Genomic DNA, 22839 nt, shown 5'->3' with positions numbered 1-22839 from the left:
CCAGTGTCACCAGTACTGCCAGAACAGTGTACCTTATGACTAGCTACACCAGTCAGTGCCACAAGACCATTGCAGCCAGCCAGTTTCCCTGATTGCAAGAAGAATGTAAATAAGGGTGCTTTATTAACCTTTCTTGATTCCCACAAACAGTTAAAAGTAAATGAAGACACTCACATCATGAAAAAAAGCTTATTTTCATAAAAATTTAAAAAACGTCCCTAATGTAAATAATCAATCAAGCCATCCAGCAATGTACAGTAGGTCCTTCCCTGATCACATTACTTTTGCCCATTGATGTTGTCCCACTGCCACAACAACCCACCACACTATTGCCGCTAAATAACAGAATCCCTGGTACTGCTGTGATCTAAACAACAGCTTATGGGACTCTGAATGACGTCAGTGGTCAAATATGGTCATGAATGAAATTGCCTGGAATCCACAGCTGCTTTGTTTGCATTCTTGGAGCTTGAGATTCTGGTGGTCCTGATTAACAAAATTTCCCCTCACCATTTGCTCTAGCAACAACTGTAAAATTTTGGACTTCCCTTTACAGATTCAACAGATCGCAATTAGGGATGAACAGACAGTTGGGTCCGAATCTAGGTTCCAATCTAGGTTCTAGGTTGTCTGTTCAGGCTTAGTCATGCTAATACCAGTAAGTTTACATATTTATTTGAGATACGTCTTACAATGACATCATTTAAAAACAATACATGGCTAACCAGCCCAATCTCTAGGTTACAACTTTTTTTTTTTGTAAACGAGTACAGGTACTATGTACCCCACTTGAAACATGAAACTCACTGAACCCTGTTTGAACAGGACCCTGGCCAGCTCAGCCTTTTCCAAAACCATATATGAGGTCAAACCTAAAAAACACTTTAAATTTTTATCCATTCGGGCAGGCTCTTGCACTACATAGCTGAAGATAAATCTAAAGAAAATTGTACAGAAATCGTACAAGAAAATTGTATAATGTATGGCCAGCTTAAATGTAAAAGGGAACAGATTGTCGCTACTCCCAACCAGCCCAGGTGAATAAACGATAAGGAGTGGCCTGAAGAGACATGTAGGCTGAGTCCGATCCTTACCATTTATACCCCTGGGATGATCGGGAGTAGCAGCGATCCTTATCTCTTTACATTTCCTAGCCCTCTGGATTGGTATCAGGACAAGCCTGCACCCCATGCTCTGGGACACAGGGATATGCTTCCACCTCTACTTTGAGTGGTGCCAAAGCAATTAACAACTCTAGGCTCTAAATCTCTACCTCTACACTACGTTGTTTCTTTGGGGCACTGCTGCAAGTTAGAATTGCTATTGTTGCCTGTCCCATTCAGCTTTATTGCACTCTGTGAATGTAATTAGAACTGGAAGTTCATTGTACTTTAAATGTACACATCAACAGTTGCTCTATTTTTGCTTAATTGGTTCTTCATCTGGTTAATGCACCTCTGTGTTTATAGGTGTGAGGTTACAAGCAGAGGTCTACTTTTCATTTAGAATATAAACTGTATGTAAACACATATTGCTATAAGATATATATATATATCTATATATATAGATATATATTGTAAGGAAATAACAAGTAAAGTTTTTAATATTATCTATCTATCTATCTATCTATCTATCTATCTATCTATCTATCTATCCTAATCTTCACACAATACAGTTACTACAAAAATTGATTTCAGACTTGGGTACACTTTTTTTTGTAGCTTTCAGATTCCCCTATAAGAGTGATGTAAAAATTAAACTGTAAGTACTGCAAAATCTAATGAGAAGCTGCAGGGCATTTAATTATCCCAAGCAATCTGTCTTTTTTTTTGCAGTTTGATTGACAGCTAATTATTGTGGTGCCATTTTTTGGCAGTGGGATTTAATCTCCCAGATGGAAAGCAAATCAGTTGGTCCTTGCATCACAGCTGAGGTATACTTTGGCTCAGCTTTAATTTATTCTCTTAAGCCAAAAGCGTCTAGTAATTTTAAGGTTCAAAAATACAATTTTTCTGACTTTAAGCAAGTAAGTGAAAAGAACCTGTCAGACTTAGAGTGTTTTTTATGATTCTCTGGGAAATATTGACACTACTTGATATGCAATGCTCCAAAGTAATGTCATATGTGGGTGATTCCCATTTTCAGATGTAATGGTGGCATTTTGACTCGGGAACTGTTTGTAATGGTTAAACATGAGTTGGAAAAGCATTAAGTTGGATTCTACAGAGGAATGAGCTAAATCTCTGAACAACACAGCGTGGAGTGGAATCGGTCACAAATTTAAATTTTGTGAGCTTTTGAAACATGTCAGTTCCCAAGTAGGTCTTACACTAGGGATATAAAACAATCCTTTTACTTACCTGAACTATTGAGATCTATCAATTATTCTCTAGCTTCACAGTTCTTCTGCCAATTTAGGCATTATCTAGCCATGTACAAAATGTAGCATACATAACCACAAGCTATCTCTTTAAGTTGAGCAATATTTTCTGCGATCAGATTCTTTTTTCAACATATCACATAAAAGAACAATTAGGGCATTTAGCAGCTAAAAAAATAATGTTAAACAATGGTATTAGAAGAAATTAGAAAATTCCTTAAAATTCCTTCTTAAATGATTTGCCCTATCTGATCTCAGCAATATGGAATTAAAATCCATTTGAAATACAATCTTTCTCATTATAGATTATAGCTTTAAAATGGGTCTCGTTAATAACCACTTCAGGACCAGCATCCCACCCAGGCCTTTTTCAGTGCTGTGGAAGTTTGACTGACAATTATTTGGTTATGCAAACCAGTACTCAAATACATTTTTTTTAGCTAGATATAGCCTTAATTTTTGTATTTAATAAGTGTGTATTATTATTTACTAGATAAAGTAAATGAAAAACAAACAAAAAACAGTTTACCTCACTTATTATTATAAGACATAAAAATATGCAAGGGCAGTACAGACACCCTACAAAATAATCCTTTTTGGAAAGTAGACACAATAAGATGATCTCATTTTCTGGCACTTTTTTTGTAAATGAAGAAACATGTAATAAAGGTGGACAAAAAATAAAAAAAGACTTTCACTTGGTTTCAGTGGGTGTTTTTTTGTTGGCTAGGCGCACCTCAATTTGCCAGTGGAAAGGTTGATGGCTAGGATGGACAAACCCAAAACACTTTAAACAACCCCCCCCCAAAAAAAAACAACAGTCCCACAATTATTGATGATCATTGGCATTTTAAACCCTCCTTCCCCCATCATTGGTCAACAACACGTTGACTTTTTTTTTGTATTGTTATTTCTTATAACAATGATGATCCCTGTTATAAGTAATAGTTTTAACTGTCATAAATGGCTTTCCATTCATGACAACTTGCTTACTGTTGACAATCGGCTACAGCTACTCAAATGGTAAGGGTGCCAGGTACCATGTGATAGCTGTGGGCCAATCACAGCATAAGCAAGTTGTTCATGTCTAAAAGCCATTCATGTCAGTTTGCTTACATAATATCATGTGATCACTGTGATTGGTCATAGTGATCACTCGATACCCCAGCCGCCCTAGGGAGCTTGCCAGCACGCATGTGCATAGGCGACATACCAGTATGTCGGCATGCCTGCCTGTGCCGTACATTTACTGTGAGCTGGTCGGCAAGTGGATAAACTGAATGATCTTGATATATGTATACTTAGTGAAGATTCCCACACATTTATTTCCTTTAATTCTGTGACAGGTATTCACTATGCCCTGAGAGTAGGCACTGCTATGTCACACATTTCGCAGAACATGTCTTCTGAACTACAGAGGTACTGAGAGGAGGAGTTTCAGCAGGTGCAGTCAATACAGGAATAACTGCCTGCAGAAAGCAAGGTACCATGGGATATGTAGTTCTTAGAGATGAAATGTAAACAGAAAAGGAGAAGCATGCAGAAGGGAGTTGTGTAACGAGATCGGCAGCAGAAAGGCAGAACTCACAACAGGAGGAGAACAAGATTTTTCAAAGTAAACATATTGGAGTGTCAAAATAGCTAATGTTTGTATTCTATTGCAATGCTGATATCATAAATTGAAAGTGTATGATGTGACTAAAGATATTTAAGTTTTTGTGGTGGTTGTGGGTTGCTTGAGGCAATTTTTTAAATAAATATACTGTGACTATGACACTGATGAAAAAAAGTTTTTTTTCTAATTCTGTCTAAAACACAGATCCTGACCTTTGACCCTGACACTAAGCCCTGATTTAGCTTTTTTATCTTTATTATTTATGTGTTTTCCTCTCCCCTGGAGACATCTAATATTTCTATTTGCAGTTGGTATAGTTATATGGCTCCGTTAATTTTTTTTATATTTATTTTATCTTTTGATATAATGTATTTTATTTTCTGTTCTATTATTTGTTGCATGATTTGAAACTTTAATGTGTTTTTGGGTTGATTTATTTGATAGTAGGGTTGGTTGGCTGCTCTTTTGGGGTTAACCAGATTTACCTTGGCCCCTCCTCCTGCTTTAGGTGGTAAGAGGCAGGGCTCATAGTTGCTTCTATTTTCATGAGTCCTATATATTCATTGCATTCACTGTGCCTTGAAATACATAAGCTTCACTCCCTGCTGATGGTTATCCCTCGAGCATCTTCGTTGGATTGTCTTTACTGGATTATTATTGTGCCTGATTTCACTTACTTTTGTGAGTATATTGGAATGTTTATTCATGAATAAGTTCACGAGGCTGGTACACTCTATTTGTGTTTTAGTAATCCAGGACATCCTGCCACTTTGTATATATGAGCTGCCATTGCTGGACCTGTCATTTGGCAGGAGTGAAGCGACAGGACTAGGCGTGGATCATAGGGTTTTTTTTTTGTTAGGTCAGTGGGCAAAGTGATTGATGAGGATCCATATAACTGGGAGATGTGATTGGTGGTGCAAGTACACCATGGGTTATTTTGGGCATTTTGTTTTTGTTAAAAGATTTTTCAAACAATGTGTGTTTTTTTTTAGTTTACATTTTTTGTGAATGTTTAGGGATACTGTGTACCCTTTACACCTTTACATTGGGATGCTGTTATCTGAGGGCCCTCTTATTAGACTAAGAGCCACTGTAGCCCAAGATGGGCTGCTTTTTAGCCAGGAGGCTATATTAATTTCATATAATTAATGATGTCGAGCCCCCATGTGTGGAAATCCCATTGTAAGGAGCCTTTACTTTTAAACAAAAGTGAGCAAAGAAAGCCCTGAAACATACTTCACTGACTAGACTGGAGTTCATGAAAAGATTTCAATCAATATAAATCTGGCCTCCAATATTACAATTCCTGCCTCTACACTGCCAATCAGACCTGTTTTATCGCTCTCATTAACTTCCCATCCAGTCCCCATCAACCCTTCTCTACCTACAACTCTCTACTTCATCCGCCACTGAAATAGAGGCACCCAAACAGACTCACGCTGCTCTGCATGTCCATTCACGCACACACAGCCTCGGCTCGGCCCCACCTCCTCTCTCTCCTCATTGGCTGTGATTAGAAACAGTGGGAGCTAATGGAGAAGGAGAGTCCTTGGAGAGCCGAGGCTCTCGTGCACATCGCTGGATCATGTTGGGGCTCATGGGGTGGGGGCTGCTGCACACAAACCGTTGTTTACCTTCATGCAAAGAATGTATGAAAGTAAAAAAACATTAAGCCTGTACAACCACTTTAATACATGCTTGATAAGAGATATATAAATGTAGTTATTAGTTACTATTTTATTTGATATATTATAAATACACATATCACATTCGTCTTTATTATATTTAAGTAGGGAACACTGCACATTTTAAAGTTTTTCTTTTTGCTTTTTTTATGTGTGGAAGTGTGAAACATGTGGTGTGATAGCATAGCTCCCAAAAATAGATATCTATTTTACTGTGCAGTAAAATACATTTATATACATTTCTGCTAAATGGCAAATCCTTCCCTTCTGAACTTATATTTGATAACAAAGTGGCAGGAGGGTCCCAGGGGATTTCATCACCACTGTCAGGAATGGACTTGCCAATAATGGTGGGACTCACCTGCCTTGTGGGCTGCAGTATTAGGGCTGGCCAGCGGGTGCTCTCAGCAATCAGAGACTCAACCCTGCAGTCAGCCAAACACCTGAAGCTGATTACGGAGCTGTATTTAAGGGATGGCCAGCCCTGCAGTCTGTGCCTTGGTGTGTGTTTTACCATGGGCCCCTGTATCTTGTTACCTGCATTCCTGTTTCTGTTCCTGCCTGACTGACTCGTTGCCGACCCTGCCTGATCCTGACCTCTGCTGACTTCTCCTGTTTGATCCCTGGCTTGTGACCCCGACCATTCTCTGCCTGACCCCCTGTACCTACCTGCCCGTTAGTTGCTGTACCCGGCTCGTGACCTATCTACTCTCTGCCTGCTCCTCCTGTTCCTACCTGCCCGATTGTTATTGACCCGGCCTGCCTGACTACGCTTGCATTGTATGTATTGTTATCTGTGGGTGGTTTGGTTCGTTTGCACTGTGTTTATGTTTTAGTATTGCACTGCGTTTTGTATTGTTAGTATTAATAAATTATATTGTTTATAACATATCTGAAGCCTGCGTTTCCCTGCGTCAGTTCACATACCTCTGGTTATACCCGGAGCCCTGACAACCACATATGAGTGGAACTATAAGTTGCCAGTGACATTAGCCAGTATCTCTGACCAATTTGTTGACATTCAGCTGCCAGCCAGGGAGCTGTAATTTTGGGGTGAGGATTTGTCAGTGCTGGTAATTGTTCATAGAGATTGGACAGAGTTTTACCACAAAACATTATTTTTGTCATGGTTTGGTTGAATTTATTTACCTTTTTGTTTTTCAACAGAAATGTTTTGAATGAGTAACGAGGGGTACTATGTGCCCTTTAGGTAAATGTATATAAAGTGCAGCACCTACATATATCTACCCATGTAATGTGCAAAGTTTGCCTAAATAAATATTTCATATACAATTATTCTGTGAAAAATATAACACGTAATCCAATAAAGCCAATAAATAAATACAGCGATTTGGTAAAATGGAATAGATGAATCGATAATAAGTAGATAATAAAAAATCCATCAACCCTTAAATAATATAAAATTGCACCAGTCCATAAAGATCTGTTGCAAAGACTTCCACCACCAATCCATATGTGAATGACTGTTAATGGTGATTTCCACACTGTGTACAAACAGGTACCATAAACAACACTCCGCACTCACCAAAAGATATGGCTGCACAATATTATCGCAGCAAACAGTACTCTTATCACACCACCCAGGCAAGCTCCACTTCTCCATACAGATGTCGGTCACCTTAAAGCAACAACCAGCTGTACAAGGCTCCACCTTCACCATAGCAGAAGAACATGGAGACCTCCTGATGTGCGATTTACACTCCTAACTGCCAACCAGCACAGACCAAATGCTACCAGTGACATCTGTTATTCTTCCTTGGATGTGTAGCCTTGCACACCTGGTTGTTGTCTTGACTTAAAGGGACCGAAATCTGTGTGGAGAAGTGGAGCCTGCCTGGGTGGTTTGATAAGAGTGCTTTTTGCTGCAATAATGCTGTACAGTCATATCTTTTGGTGAGTGTGAAGTGGTGGTGATGGTTCCTCTTTGTGCACAGTGTGGAAATCACCACTAACAGTCATTCACATACAGATGGTGGAAGTCTTTGGCAAATACCTTTTATGGACTGGTGCAATTTTATATTATTTGAGGATTGATGGACTTTCTATAATCTACTACTTACTTATTTAATTTTATCAGATCACTGTATTTATTTATTGGATTACGTGTTGTTTTTTCACAGAATTGTTTGAATTGTTTACTTATGCAAGTTTTTCACTTTTTATGATTAGCTATATATAGGGGCTGCACTTTACCCATTTACCCAGGAGGATTTATGTATATTGACCTCTGTGCTAGCTACCATTTTGCTCACAGGGCACTAACTTTTTATGTTCATTTTGTTACTATTTCCCCTTTTTTTACATAGAGGGCAGATATCTAGGGGCCCCTTTTTCTTAAGGGGACTTCTAAATTCCGATAAGTTTCCCCGCAGATCTACAAACAACCAAGCCAGAGATATTTGGGTGAGGACCTTAACAACAAAAGGGACAAGGCACCTTGCTAGGGGAAAACATTTGGGATGTTCCAAACAGGTAAAAACCCCATGCTGGAAAAAAACATTATTACAGTACATTTAAGTGGTAGTTATGACCATAACTTACATACATGTTACTTGTAAGCACAAGGTGTAGGTGAATACCTACATCTTGTGCTTACAAGTAACATGTACATACTGTAGATATGAAGAAGCATGAATTGCTTGTATGGGAACTCCAAGATTATATTTTACTAGTAGTCATAGACCATTCCAAAACTGGGAGCATTCACCATATCACAGACACACCATCAATTCTGAAAGCCGTAGAAGAAATGCGCTGACAAGTGACAGAATATGATCTGGTATCCATTAATCAGCCCATTCAAAATAAGATGACAACATCTGAAGTAGAATTTAGCAACAATTTATTTGCAACAAAATAACAAGTACTTTCAGGAAATCTGAATCCACTCTAAAAATGACATTAGCACATCACAGTGTCACTACATCACAATATCTGGCACAATGTAAGCTTTGTATCGTACGTGTCACTCAAAGTTATTGTAAGATCTGTATTGCACATTTTGCACTTGGATGGTAATTTTTGGCAACAAAGCCTCCTTTTTCTATGTGCCTCTAGCTTTACATTGTGAAGTATCCATTCTACAATAATATGATTATCTATGATTGCCAAGAAAATAACTATTAGTTAAATCTTTGGCTACATTGGGGAACATTTATTTAAACAGACAAAAAATAGATTTTGTCAAAACAAATTAAATAAAATTGCACACAATGTATAAAATCTGCTCCGGAAATGATCAATTTACTTAGCACCCCACCACAGAAACTCCTCTTCTGCATTTACAGAACAGTGATGGTACTATTGCCATATGGTAAAGAACTGCTTAGGAACTGAAGCAATGTTACTGTGAGTAACCTGGAGTCTTCATGCATTTGCTTAGGATTTCTTAGATATCTTGCTCTTCGCAGTGAATACAGGAAGGTTACAAAAGAACAAAATACATGTATCTTTCGAAGACATCATCAGGGTACTGCAGCTCAGGAAAGGTATACGTCTGTTGTAGAGTTTCTAACTACGAATATATTTATAGCAGTAATGCAATTTTTAAAGCCAGTCAGGCTAATAGAGACTACACATTATTGTGGTACAAGAAAAGTGGCGAAGAGCTTAGGAAAGATAGTAGTGGAGAGGCTCAATTGCAAATAGGTTATACAGATCAGAATGCTACAGTCACCTTACTCAACTATCATGGATATATTAAATTTAGAACAGGCTAAAATCAGTGCCTTTAAATTAGATTTGGTGACACTAGTGCTATAAATCCTTCACAAGTAATTTTTCATGAACACTTAAGCTCTTATAAATATTTTTCAGGCATGGTCACTATGGAAGGATCATTAATGTCCCAATCTTTAGTTTTATTAAAGTGTATATCTAGGTTTCCAGGCGAAACTTTTTTTTGTTTTGGATAGAGTTGTAAAGGATTAGACAATCTCTCAAGTTCTCATTTCTGTCTGTGTTCCTTTTGGGGAAATTCACCACCATATTTTTAATAATGACCATTTTCATTAAAAAAGATAGGAAAAATTCAAAATGTTGGAGTTTTTCCTCCAACCTCCTGTTGCATCTCTCAGACAAAAAGAGAGGGGAAATTTCCCCAATAGTAGACCGCAAGCAAAAAAAAAAAAAAAAGACACAATCTAGCAAGATTGTTAACCCCTCTCTACTCTATCCAAAGTAAAAAAAAAATGGCTATACATACATTTAAGAAATTTCAATTTAAAGGACAAATCAAACAGACAAAAATTAGCATATACAAATGTGAAAAGGCATATTTTGTTATTTGTCTATTACATTTTAAACTAATTTCATTTTGTGCACAGTACATTTCTGTAATGTATCGTAAGAAAATGTCTTCACAGCAGTAATCTTTTTCTCCATGTGTGTAAAAGGACTACAAAGTCTTACTCATATATCTAAATTGCTATATGCACATTAACTCATTTATAGAATTATGTACAGCTCAAGCCTATCATAGTTAAAAGATGGCAGCTGGATTTAAAGATTTTTTTTATTAATGCAAACAAAAGTAGAAAAAAAAGTGCATGCATTTCCAAACAAATGTGCAGCAACAGTAGAGGAACTGGGATTTTCTACGCCCTCTTGGCTTCAGCTCTACTGGCTAAACAGGTCAGAGGCCATAGACTGTCCACACTTCCTTCTTAGTATTCCAAATACACTGACTCCTCCCAGTTCTGTCCTGTGTTCTGCCTTCTCACTTGTCGACAGATGCATTTTTAAGAAAAGTTAAGAAAAAAAGCAGGAGATAAGGGGGATTTAGGTGGAGATAGAAATGCCCTACTATATGCTCAGTTACTGGCAAAAATGAAAAAAAAAGAAAAATCAAAGAACTTCCAATGGAGGGGATGATTACAATACTTTCCTCAGAGGATGGAACCCTTTCATCTTTTTCCCACTAATGCTGGTAAAACAAACTAAGCATGCTGGCATATGGATAATATAAAATGTGGATGTAAGCAAAGATTTGCACATAGGGTGCAAGCACGTATTTTAACTTGCAAATTTAGTGTTCGCATTAAAAAGATACTGAATTGTTCTTTAAATCAAAAGTTAATTTCTATGAATGTACAAAGAGGAACTGCAGACCATGCACTTAACATTTTCAGCTCAGCCAATATAGTGATAGACCAGCAATCTCCTTTGATTTCTAACAACCAAAAAAGAATCATTATGAAAAATGATCAAGATTGCAGGTATATCACAGAAGATATCCAACTAGTACAGGCACTTCAAGTTCACAGGTAATACTTTGGTGAGACAAGGTAGTCCTGTATATTCAGACATTCCATATCAAGTGAGAAAAAAAAAAACTAGTTTGCCACCATGCAAATTTTATTACTTCTATTGGCATGGCCTGCTCTTACCACCTAAACAGACATAAGCAGATGTGCGTAATAAGTAAACACAAATTTTTAAACAGGACCAGTTTTGTCACGTTACCATCCTTTATATACATATAACAATATTAGTTTCTGTAAATCAAAATCAAAATTTCTGAGTGCTATGGTTTCTTCATATTTCATTTTACATTGCATTTTATCTATTGTGTACTAAAATAAACATACAGTATTATTTCACAAATCTACCTTGTGCTTGTAAATGATCTCTAGTGACATAATGATTCAAATAATCCAAAATCAATCCAGTTATTAACTATTTACAAAAACTGACTTAAGGTGTCTGCCAAACTCCAATATCAATTTAAAAGTATTTTAAGTCAACGTGGCTAATTTATAAAAATTGGAGCAAAAATAATGACAGCATTGCCCAGAGCAAACCAGTCAAATCCCAGCTAGTATTCCTTCTGAATGGTTCAGGAGTAAAAGCTAATAACTGACTGGTTCCCGTGGATACTTGCTTATCCTTACCTATATATTTTATAAATAAACCCACGTATTGTGTTTAAATCATGGCTTGTAAGACAATAAGATTGGATTGTTTCATATTGAGAGGAAAATATACAAAGCCACATAATGTACAATCAAAGAACCACAACATTTACAAAATATTCCTTTCATGTCATTCACATACAAAAGACAATACACTCCCAACTACAACCTATATAATTTCATAACTCATTAAAATAAAACTATAAAAAATCTTCTAAATTAACGAAGTTAGGACAATGCCTCAGATAATAGTGCATCAACAGAAGTAATGTCAGCTATCAGTGCCAATGTAAAATATTTTAGAAAGGTCAAGTGGAATCCTTGCTTTCCTTAAATCAGCATGTTTTCTCAAATTACAGTACAGTTTTGCAAAAAAATAGCTGAAGGTTATATTGTTAGTGAAGAGAAATGTCGGGGGAGAGGGGATTGCTGGACTGAAAGGCTTAGTTGGCATCAAGCTTTGCCATCTCCTGCACATATATGCCTATGCTTTCACTGTCAAACAGCACAAAATACACAGTCTTGATTGAAGAGGACATCGTAGACACAAAATAGGTGGAAATAGCTTTCAGAATGAGTTGAGCAGCTGTTTGCTTTGGAAAGCCATTTCTGCAGGTAAAAAAAACAAAGGAAGGTTAAAATTATAGCAATAATAATCAACATAACACAACATAACTTACAGTATTTTCATAATGCATGCCACACCCACATTTGGCCCTTATTCGTGTGCTAAATAAATATCATCCCAAAACCACTGTCACATTCAGACCTAGACAGCTATCCTAGGCTGAATTAAAAAAATGTCCTTCCTAAGAAGTCACTGAATTACTCACTGTGCCCATTAAATATGATGCTTTCACTGTAACATTTTCTCTGTTACTTTTTACTTACTTTACTTACTTTTAGGAGCTACTCAAAGCAAACTATTTTATATATCCATTAAGAACAAGTTGTGCAACAGTGACAATGTTATGCATTGGTGGATATTGTTTAATCTGTTATTAAGAGTCATCAGTGTTATTAGCTAAATATCTATGGGCACAAATTGAACACAGTAACAACATGTTATCGGTGACAGTAAACATCAAACCTTTCTGCTGTCCTTGCCTCCAAATGCTGCTCAGATGCTGTGAATTGGTACCCTGAAGTCCATAGGAAACTAGCATTGTGGGAGTGTTAATCTCCTGGGTTTTCTTCAGCGCTCAGTGGTTCCTCCCTGTGACTTCCACTCCGTTAGGATACAGAATTGATGTAGAAGTCAGCAGAAAGTACCAGTGAGAGTCCTACAAAGGACCCAGGAGATCAGCACTTCTAGATTCTCTTCTCTTTTGGTCTTGTTCTTAACCATAGCAGATAATCTTTTGGTGGACCTATCCTTGCACCTAATTTTATATAGACTCACCGGCCTCTTTATTATGTACACCTGTTCAATCGCTTAATAACACAAATTGCTGATCAGCCAATCACACGGCAGCAACTCAATGCATTTATGCATCTAGATGTGGTGAAGACTTGCTGAAGTTCAAAACTAACATCAGAATGGGGAAGAAAGGGGATATAAGTGACTTTGACTGTGGCATGGTTGTTGGTGCCAGATGGGCTGGTCTGAGTATTTAAAAACGTCTGATCTACTGGGATTTTTACACACAACTATCAGCAAGCTGCAGTTGTGTGGATGAAAATGCCTTGTTGATATCAGAGGAGAATGGGCAGACTGAAGTCAGTTGACAGAAAGGCAACAGTAACTCAAATAGCCACTCGTTACAACCAAGGTATGCAGAATACCATCTCTGAATGCACAAAATGTAGAACCTTGAAGCAGATGGGCTACAGCAGCAAATTACCATGCCGGGTGCCACTCCTGTCAGTTAAAAACAGTAAACAGAGGCTACAATTTAAAAAGGCTCACCAAAATTGGACAAAAAAATATTGGAAAAACATTGCCTGGTTTGATGAGATGATTTCAGCTGCAACATTCAAATAGTAGGGTCAGAATTTGGTGTAAACAACATGAAAGAGTGGATCCATCCTGTCTTGTATCAACAATTCAGGCTGGTAATGGTGTGCAGGAAATTTTCTTGGCACACTTTGGGCCCCTTAGTACCAATTGAGAGTTGTTTAAACGCACCGCATACCTGAGTGTTGTTGCAGACCATGTCCATACCTTTATGACTACAGTGTACCCATCTTCTGATGGCTACTTCTAGCAAGATAATGCACCATGTCACAAAGCTCAGATCATCTCAAACTGGTTTCTTGAACATGACAATGAGTTCACTGTACTCCAATGGCCTCCATGGTCACCAGATCTCAATCCAATAGAGCGCCTTTAGGATGTGGTGGAATGCAAAATTCGCATCATGGATGTGCAGCCAACAAATCTGCAGCAACTGCGTGATGATATCATGTCAGTATGGACCAAATTCTCTGAGGAATGTTTCCAACACTTGTTGAATCTATACCATGAAGAATTAAGGCAGTTCTGAAGGGACAAAAAGGGTCCAACCCAGTACTAGCAAGGTGTACTTAATAAAGTGGTTGATGAGCGTACAAGACTTGGTAACAGTGATAATCCTTGATTGTAAGCTCTAACAAGCAGGGCCCTCTGTTTCCTCTTGTACCAAATTGTATTGGAACTATAATGTCTACCTTCATTTTGCTTTTTGCTGTGCAAACTGTTGGCGCTATATAAATCCTGTATAATAATAACAGCGATACAAAAGATAGTTCAATGTCTTTATGCTGATGACTCCCTAATGACCATTTAGCAAAGATTAGGTAACCAACAGCAGAAGAACTGAAAGGATTCAATGAGAAGCGTATATATGAACCTTTTGTATCTTTTATTACCAAATAATGGGAAATAATACACATAAAGAAAAATAGCAACATTTAAAGGTCAGCTTTATGCATGCTTCTACCACATTTAAAAAAAATAGCAGACATTTACAGTACATTTTATCTTCTAATGTCTCAAACCCATGCAACAATGCATGGGAATAAGTAAAAAAAAAAGAAATTTCGACATACTTCAAATTCTTTATATTGAAGTACAGTAGAGGACACAGGCAAAATGTTCATAGATCCTGGGATTATAGGCTCATACATTCAGGTGACTGGAGCTTTTGAGACATCTCAAACTGTGAGTCCTCAGTTTTGAAGTAATGCAGAGTAACCAAAGAATGGAAAGGAGGGTGGCCTGTGTCCTGAACTCCAAGATATGGAATTTACATGCAAGTCAAAATTTCTCTTGTCTTAATGCTTAACTATTACTCTATTTAACATGAAAAAAAATTGCCAAGTTCTGGTCAAGACCTGATTTTAAGAAGGCCATAATGTGAGGCATAGAGTAATCTCTGGGATAAAAATGCCTGTGTTCACACCAAGTGAAGAAGGATTTCCAGGCACTATAGTAGATCTTCCTGGAAGTGTCTTTTCTGGCTTTTAGCAAGGTAGCAAAAACACCTCGGAGACCTCTCTTTTAAGATCTGGACTTAACAGCCATGCAGTTAAAGCCATAGACTGTTAAACAGGATAGAGGGCCTTGGGATAGCAGATATCGCCTGCTGGGAAGAGGTCAGGGATCGTCTGATAGAAATCTGAGTACGTCTGTGCACAAAATTGTTCGAGGCCAGTTTGATGCAATTAGAATCACCATTTTCCTCTATTCTATTGTTTTGAGCCAATGAGTTAGAATTTGCACTGTGCACTGGAGGGAAGTTGTAGACTAGCCTGAACTGAGACCAGGGAATTAACAAGGCATCTGAAGCTAGGGACAGATGATCCTTGGTCCTGGCCACAAACAGAGGTAGTTTGTTATTGAATCTGGAGGCTAGGATGTCTACATCCCGATTCCCCTATCTTGACATATCAGATAGATTGTCTGGGTGAAGGACACATTCCCCTTTATCCAGGTGGTGGCGACTAAGGTAGTCCGCTTTCAAATTTTTCATTCTTGGGATGGGGACTGCAAAGATTTCTGATCAGTGAGTTTCAGTCAAGGAGATTATCTGATGTGTTTCCCTCAAGATGGTTATTGTAGGCTACAGCAGTGACATTGTCTGACTGTACCCTGACTGTGTGTCCTCACACAATGGATGTCTTCATTTTAGAACCAATGAACCTGCTCTAAGCTCCAAGATGTTGCTGGGGAGCTTGGCTTCCACTGATGACCATGTTCACTGGACTGTGAGGGGCTGGAACACTCCTCCCCAGACTGAAAGACTGGTGTCTATTGTTAGGGCTGGCCTTGAAATCCACTAAGACAGGGAGTTCTGTCAAACTGAAAGTTATTGTCTGCCACTGTGAAATGCATAAAGTGCTGATGAGATGGATAAATATGGACATGTAGATATTCATCTCGGATGTCTATAGATGCCATATATTCCTCGTCTTAAAGGGGCTAGTCTGACTTTGCAAACTCCATGCAAAATGTTGGAATTTGAAGGTATTTGTTGAGAGGTTTTAAGTACAGAATAGGACAAATTCCCCTGTTGGGCTTAAACAGATTTGAATAGAATCCTGTGAGCCTTAATTGCAGAGGTACTGGCACAACTGGAATAGGAGATGGTTTAGGACATTTTGCAAATCTGACTGATTGCGCCGTATCAGTTTTTAGTTCATTTGCGAGAACAAAGTTGTGAGGGGGCAGTGTTTTAAAGGCTAAGTTTGCCTTTTATAAAAAAAAATAATAATAATAAATGCACTCAACTTTTTGCAGGTAAAAAAATGTGCATTTATTTTTTTTACACTGCAGCCTGTAAGGCATTGCACCCACAATCAGCAGATCATGGGTGCAATGCCAGGCCTCTGAAGACTCTCAGCTGTCTGCCTGTACATCCCATTTGGGCAGAGAATTAATGAATAGCAGGAAGAATCAATGAACTACGAGAATGCTCACCGGTGCCCTTTTAGTTTACTGAGAACACAGACAATAACATTTAATTTTCAACTGTCATGTTGAAGACTTGCTGTACTTAAATCCTATTATCAATTCTCCCTTCTTTACTCAAATTGCCCTTGTTGGTGTTAAGGTGCATTTCCAGCAAACATATTTTTTCTAGGCTTGTTTAGAGAAAGGAAGGTTTAGTACATTTGTTAATTTTTTTATTGCTGTCTCTGTGCCCATTTGGAATGGTCACTGTGATAAAAAGTAAAAGTGCAATATTTTACATTTGTAATCGAAATAAGGGTATTTCTTCCAATGAAGAGACCCGTTTGAGTGACTCTAAGATATGAAGCAAATGACTATTTCTTCAGTCTGGACGCACACAAGGAAAAAACAACAGAGGTTTTAACACACAAATCCACTTTGTTACCACTTCAGCCAAAGTACAATGTTTCGCCAGTTGTTTAGTGGAATATTTGTGGAAATGTAGTTTCGCACATTACTGCCTTTGAAGTATTATCATTTATTTTGTTTTTTTTTTTACCAGCCCTTTATGTGGTCCTGTGCTGACCTGAGCACATTCTACTAATCAGACTTGGAAGGATATTGTATATTAAAAATTACTTTTATAGAGCTTTATTGCTTGTCTTTCATAGAAATATTGAGACAAATTGTGCAAATTGACACACTTATGCTCCTGTGCATTCCACCCACTAGACCTATAACACAACCTTTATTTATAAATGTTAAAATCAATTTTTATATTTATATAAAATTATCTGTTTTATACCCATTTTGTTTATTACAATGGCTAAATTTCAGGTATTTGCCCAATCAGGTTACTTTTATTTTTCCGCCTTTAAAGCCCTGGGTAGTACTGGGTCACTATGATGATTTTCAGCTACCATGGCCAAACCTCACCTATGCATAATTCAACCAGTTCATACAAAAATGTTCAAAAGACTTTGTTGTTGTACTTTTCCCACTACTGTTTTCATAAAAATCACTAAAATTAGTCAATTTACTGTAAATCCGGTTATGTTTTCAGAAAGTTAGAATTTCAAGACGGAATATTTTAACTCTATGGAATGAGTCATTAAGCACCTGCCAATAATTGGTGCATGAATGGATACCAAAAAAAGACCATAAAAATATGAAGATTAACCACTTCAAGTCTGGACACTTTTACCCCCTTCCTGTCCAGGCCAATTTTCAGCTTTCAGTGCTATCACAATTTGAATGATAATTGCGCGGTCATGCAACACTGTACCCATATGAATGTTTTAGCATTTTTTTTGAGACAGATAAAGCTTTATTTTGGTGGTATTTATTCACCACTGGGATTTTTTTTTTTTGCTATGTAAATGAAAAATTCCAAAAATTTTGAAAAAAAGTGTTTTTCTTATAACATTTTGCAAATAAATATTTCATCATAAATCTTGGCCACAATTTATTGTTTTTTTAGTAAAAAAAAATAACCCAAATTAGTTTATAACCAATTTTTTATATATTTTTTTTTTTACATACTGTCACTCTAGCAGTACAGTGTCACCATGGTGACACTGTACTACTTGTGGGGGGTGATGAAGATGTCAAATGGTACAAGGTTGTTGTGAATAGCCTTGTACCATGTGACCTCTTTGATCATTCATAGATTTCACACGTAGTAAGCAATGATGTCAGAAGTGACATCTTGCTTACTACTCTGCATGTGATCACTGATTGGCCAATCAGTGATCACATGATCGGGACCTCGCACAGAGGTCCCGTATGACGATTGGTGTTCCACTGTGTCCGGAGGACACAGCGGGCACCGGATCACGGTGCTGCGCACTCTCAAGGAGCGACCACAATCAGGAGGCCGTTTATAAACGGCGACCCGCCCCTGCACTGCCACCATCCAGCCGTTTATATACAACGGCGGGACAGGAGGTGGTTAAGGAGGTGAGTTGGCCTCAAAAAATTTCCAAATGTGTGTCCTATAAACAACTCTAGGCCTGTCTTATTGTACATTTTAGTTATTATGGGTTTTGACTTAGTATATGCTTTTTATCATCTACAAAATACATTTTATTTTTTTTTACATTCTGAAATATAAATTTCCATTTGCATTTAACATACTGTAAATGATATAATGAATAGTGGCAGCAGGAACATTTATGATAGATAGAAATGTAAAAAGAAAGTTCTTAGCCTACAAATGTGGGATTTGTACCATTACTACACAGATAGAAATACTGTGTAAAAAATGTTTTATTCTAGCTGTATGGACATAATTCTTATGCTTCTCCTTGAAGTAGAATGTGATTTATTTTATCCTCATGTTCAAGGCATAATCCTATTCTCCATTTATAAAAAGGAATTAAGCCGTTTCTGTTGCTTTCAGAAGTCATGTCTGTCTAACAGATGTTTTGAGTTCCAATGCTGACCAACTAGAGCGCTGCAATTGTTTTCACAATACTGATTTTTCTTTAAATAAAATTCATTTCTATAATGACTTTGTGTTAATAGTTTAAACAACTTTACATTGCTATGCCTTCAGTGAAAAAATACAAAATGTCAGACTTGATGCTTACACATAAAAAGTTTTTGTATATTTATTACAATGCTGTAGAAAATATAGAGTCATGACTAAAAATATTGGCACCCTGCATTTCTGTCAGATAATGGACCACTTTGCCCAGAAAACTGTTGCAATTACAAATGTTTAGGCATTCTCAAGTATATTTCATTTTGGTGTAACACAAAAAAGTGGATTAACAAAAAGCCAAATCTGACAGATTCCACGCAAAACCCCAAAAATGTACTGGGCAAAATTACTGGCACCCTCAATGTAATATTTGGTAGCACACCCCTTGGAAAAAATAACTGAAATGAATCGCTTTCTGTAATCATCAAAGAGTTTCCTACACCTCTCTATTGTATTTTTGGACCGCTCTTTTTTCAATAACTGCTCCAGATCTCTCAGTTCCTTTCCCCAACTGCTGTTTTGAGACCTCTGCAATAATGACAAACAAACAGAGGGCGCAGTCAAAACTTGGTCTTCATGGGATGCACATGCCTTGCCGCCCTCACAAGGCTGGGGAGGTCTAGGAGCACAGCAGTAATGATAAACAGAGGGCGTACCGGCCTAGTGCATTATCCTTTAAAATCATAAATTTGATGTAAAAAGGTAAGTGTTATACTCACAAAAGTCATAAAGGTGTAAATACATCTCATGAGTACAGCACAAACAGTCTGCAAATCATCAAAGTGTACAGAAACGATCAAACATATAAAGGCTGACGCGTTTCGAGAACTTGGCCTTTGATGATTTACGGACTGTTTGTGCTGTACTCATGAGATGTATTTGCACCTTTATGACTTTTGTGAGTATAAAACTTACCTTTTTACATCAAATTTACGAGTTTAAAGGATAATGCACTAGGCCGGTACGCCCTCTGTTTGTTTATCATTACTGCTGTGCTCCTAGACCTCTCCAGTCTTGTGAGGGCAGCAAGCAAGTGCACCCCATGAAGGCCAAATTTTGACTGTAGTCCACTAATGCCTTTGGGCCTACTCCACAAGCGCAGGAAGATTGTTGTTTTCCAGATCTTTGTTTTGAGATCTCTCCACTGGCACTCTATGGGATTGAGATCTGGACTCAATGCTGGCCAGTTGAGTACTCTCCATCACTTTCTCTTAAACCATTTCTGGATGCATTCTGACGTGTGTTTTGGGTCACTGTAAGACCCATGACACCTCTGACAGAGTTCTAACTTTCTGACACTGGGTCCTATATTGCACCCCCAGAATTCTTTGGTAGTCTTTAAATTTCATAATCCCATGCACACGGTCAAGACAATCCAGTACCTGAAGTAGCAAAGCAACCCCAAAACATCAGTGAGCCTCCATCATGTTTGACTGTAGGGACTGTATTCTTTTCTTTAGCCCTTTTTGTATTTTTTTGCATACGTTTAAAAAAATCATTTTAGGCCTGAAGATTACACACAATCCCAAAAAGGTTGTATATTTTCTGAAAGCAGACACCTTAGAGAATAAAATAGTGGTAGTTCTAATTTTTTATGTCACATGATATTACCGCAAAGATCTAGGAAACGCAGAGGGGATTTTAGGGCAAACAAGGAAATAAATTACTCACAATTTTGGTAAAATATAAAAGGCGTTGTTGCATCGAGTAAACAGATCAGCATGCCAAACCTCAAATCTGTGTGCGCCTATGAAATGGCAATAAACGTCAGTACCCTATATTTTCTATAGGCGACGCTTCAAAAGCCTCTATAGCCTAGCCCATACTAGCATTATTACTCTCACTCTGGCATGTGCTGCAATATGTAAAGTGTATTGCAATCCACATTTTCATGAGTAGGCACCCTGACGTGTGTGTTTGTATGTGCATACAGTTATACAGTTTGTGGGGGGGGGGGGCTCAATTTATTTTGGGGGGGATGTTATGTGCTTGCGTGTAAATTTATTTTTTTACCTTTTTTTTCATCACATGGGGACAAAAAGACCCTGCATGTTTCCTCTGTTCTCCACAAGATGCATTGCATCTGTAAACAAGGCAGAGCTGCGTCCTGTCAAGGGTGATCTGATAGATTGTGTACACAAAACACATAGCTAGGCACACAGTTAACCCTTTGATCGTCCCTAGAACCCCTTCCCAACCAGTGCCATTAATACAGAGATCATGTATATTTTTAGCACTAATTATGGTATTTGTATTACTGTCCACCACAATATTTCAGTCACGCTATAAGTCACTGATTACTAGTATAAAAAAATTCCAGTGTGTGTGTGTATAACATAACGCTGCTACCTCCCCCTCTCTGTTTGGGTCCCCCAAGGCTCTGTCCTTGGGCCCCTCCTCTTCTCCATCTACACCTCCTCCCTTGGCCAACTGATACACTCCCACGGCTTCAACTACCACCTCTACACCGACATGCAAATCTACCTCTCTACCCCTCGCCTCACCCCTTCAGTCTCTGCCCGAATCACCCGCCTACTGAACAACATATCAGACTGGATGTCACTCCACTTCTTCAAATTAAACCTTTCCAAAACCGAGCTCCTAATTTTCCCCTCAGCCCGTGCCCCCCCCCCCACCCTCTCCATCACGACCAACAACGCCACCATCATTCCCACCCTGCAAGCCAAAGTCCTAGGTGTCACTCTAGACTCAAATCTGTCCTTCCAACCCCATGTCCAATAGCTGGCAAACTCATGCAGGCTCCACCTCCGCAACATCTCCAAAATACGTACATTCCTAACCCCAGGTACTACTAAACAACTCATTCACTCCCTTATTATCTCACGACTCGACTACTGCAACTCCTCACCGGCCTACCTCATCACAGACTATCCCCGCTTCAGTGTATCCTGAACTCAGCGGCCAGACTCATCCACCTTACTAACCGCTCGGCTTCTGCCACCCCCCTCTGTCATTCCCTCCATTGGCTTCCGATTGCCCAACGCATTAAATTCAAACTACTAACATTGACGTACAAAGCCATTCATAACATTGCCCCAAACTACCTTACCGACCTGATACCCAAATACCACCCAACCCGTACTCTTCGCTCCTCACAAGACCTCCTACTTTCTAGCTCCCTGGTCTCCTCCTCCCACACCCGACTGCAGGACTTCTCCAGGACTTTCCTCATCCTCTGGAACTCAATACCCCGATCCATCAGACTGTCACCTACCCTCCTCACCTTTAGGCGCACCATGAAAACCCATCTCTTCAGGGAAGATTACCCCACCCTCACCTAACAGCCGATCTCCTCCACTCCTCCCACCTCTCCATCCCCCACAGCCACTTCCTCCTGTACTACTATCCCCTCCCTCCTAGATTGTAAGCTAGAAAGAGCAGGGCCCTCAAACCTCTCGTATATTGTCCTGTTACTGTATTGTCTCATGTACTGTCCCCCACTATATTGTAGAGCGCTGAGCAAACTTTTTGGCGCTATATAAACACTGTATAATAATATATATAAATATAGCAAATCAATATACGGTTATTGGGGGTTTTTTTTACCAAAAATATATAGCAGAACACATTTTTGCCTACATTTAGGTAAAAAATTTTATATATTTTTATTTATTGGATATGTTTAAAGCAGAAAGTAAAAAATATTGCTTTTTTATGTCAGTCATTTTTGTTTTTAGCGCAAAAAAATAAAAAACCCAGTGATAATCAAATACTGCCAAAAGAAATCCCCATACTTGGGAGAAGTAGAAGAATGTACTTTGGGGTGTGATTCTACATATACCTATGGCATATGTGAGAAATATACCATTTAAGTGACAACTTCGTGAAAAAATTTCATTTTCCA

The 22839-nt window shown here is 38.3% G+C and overlaps 1 protein-coding gene across 2 annotated transcripts in view; it reads right to left on the bottom strand.

Moving 5' to 3' along the window:
• Positions 1-8529: 8529 nt before the first annotated feature.
• The window catches only part of MACROH2A1 (macroH2A.1 histone), a 146756-nt gene continuing 132446 nt past the window's right edge, over positions 8530-22839 (bottom strand). For both annotated transcript variants that reach the window (XM_089653133.1, XM_089653134.1), the window contains exon 9: positions 8530-12225. In XM_089653133.1, the coding sequence (XP_089509259.1) occupies positions 12060-12225 (166 nt within the window). In that variant the 3' untranslated portion in view covers positions 8530-12059. The remainder of the gene's footprint in view (positions 12226-22839) is intronic.

This window comes from Staurois parvus, unplaced genomic scaffold (assembly GCF_062004578.1).
Source record: "Staurois parvus isolate SC_StPar_1 unplaced genomic scaffold, SC_StPar_1.0 ptg000701l, whole genome shotgun sequence".
In the NCBI taxonomy this organism is placed as follows: Eukaryota; Metazoa; Chordata; class Amphibia; order Anura; family Ranidae; genus Staurois; species Staurois parvus.
Note: the sequence above shows the minus strand (reverse complement) of the source record. Positions and strands in the feature narration are given on the sequence as shown.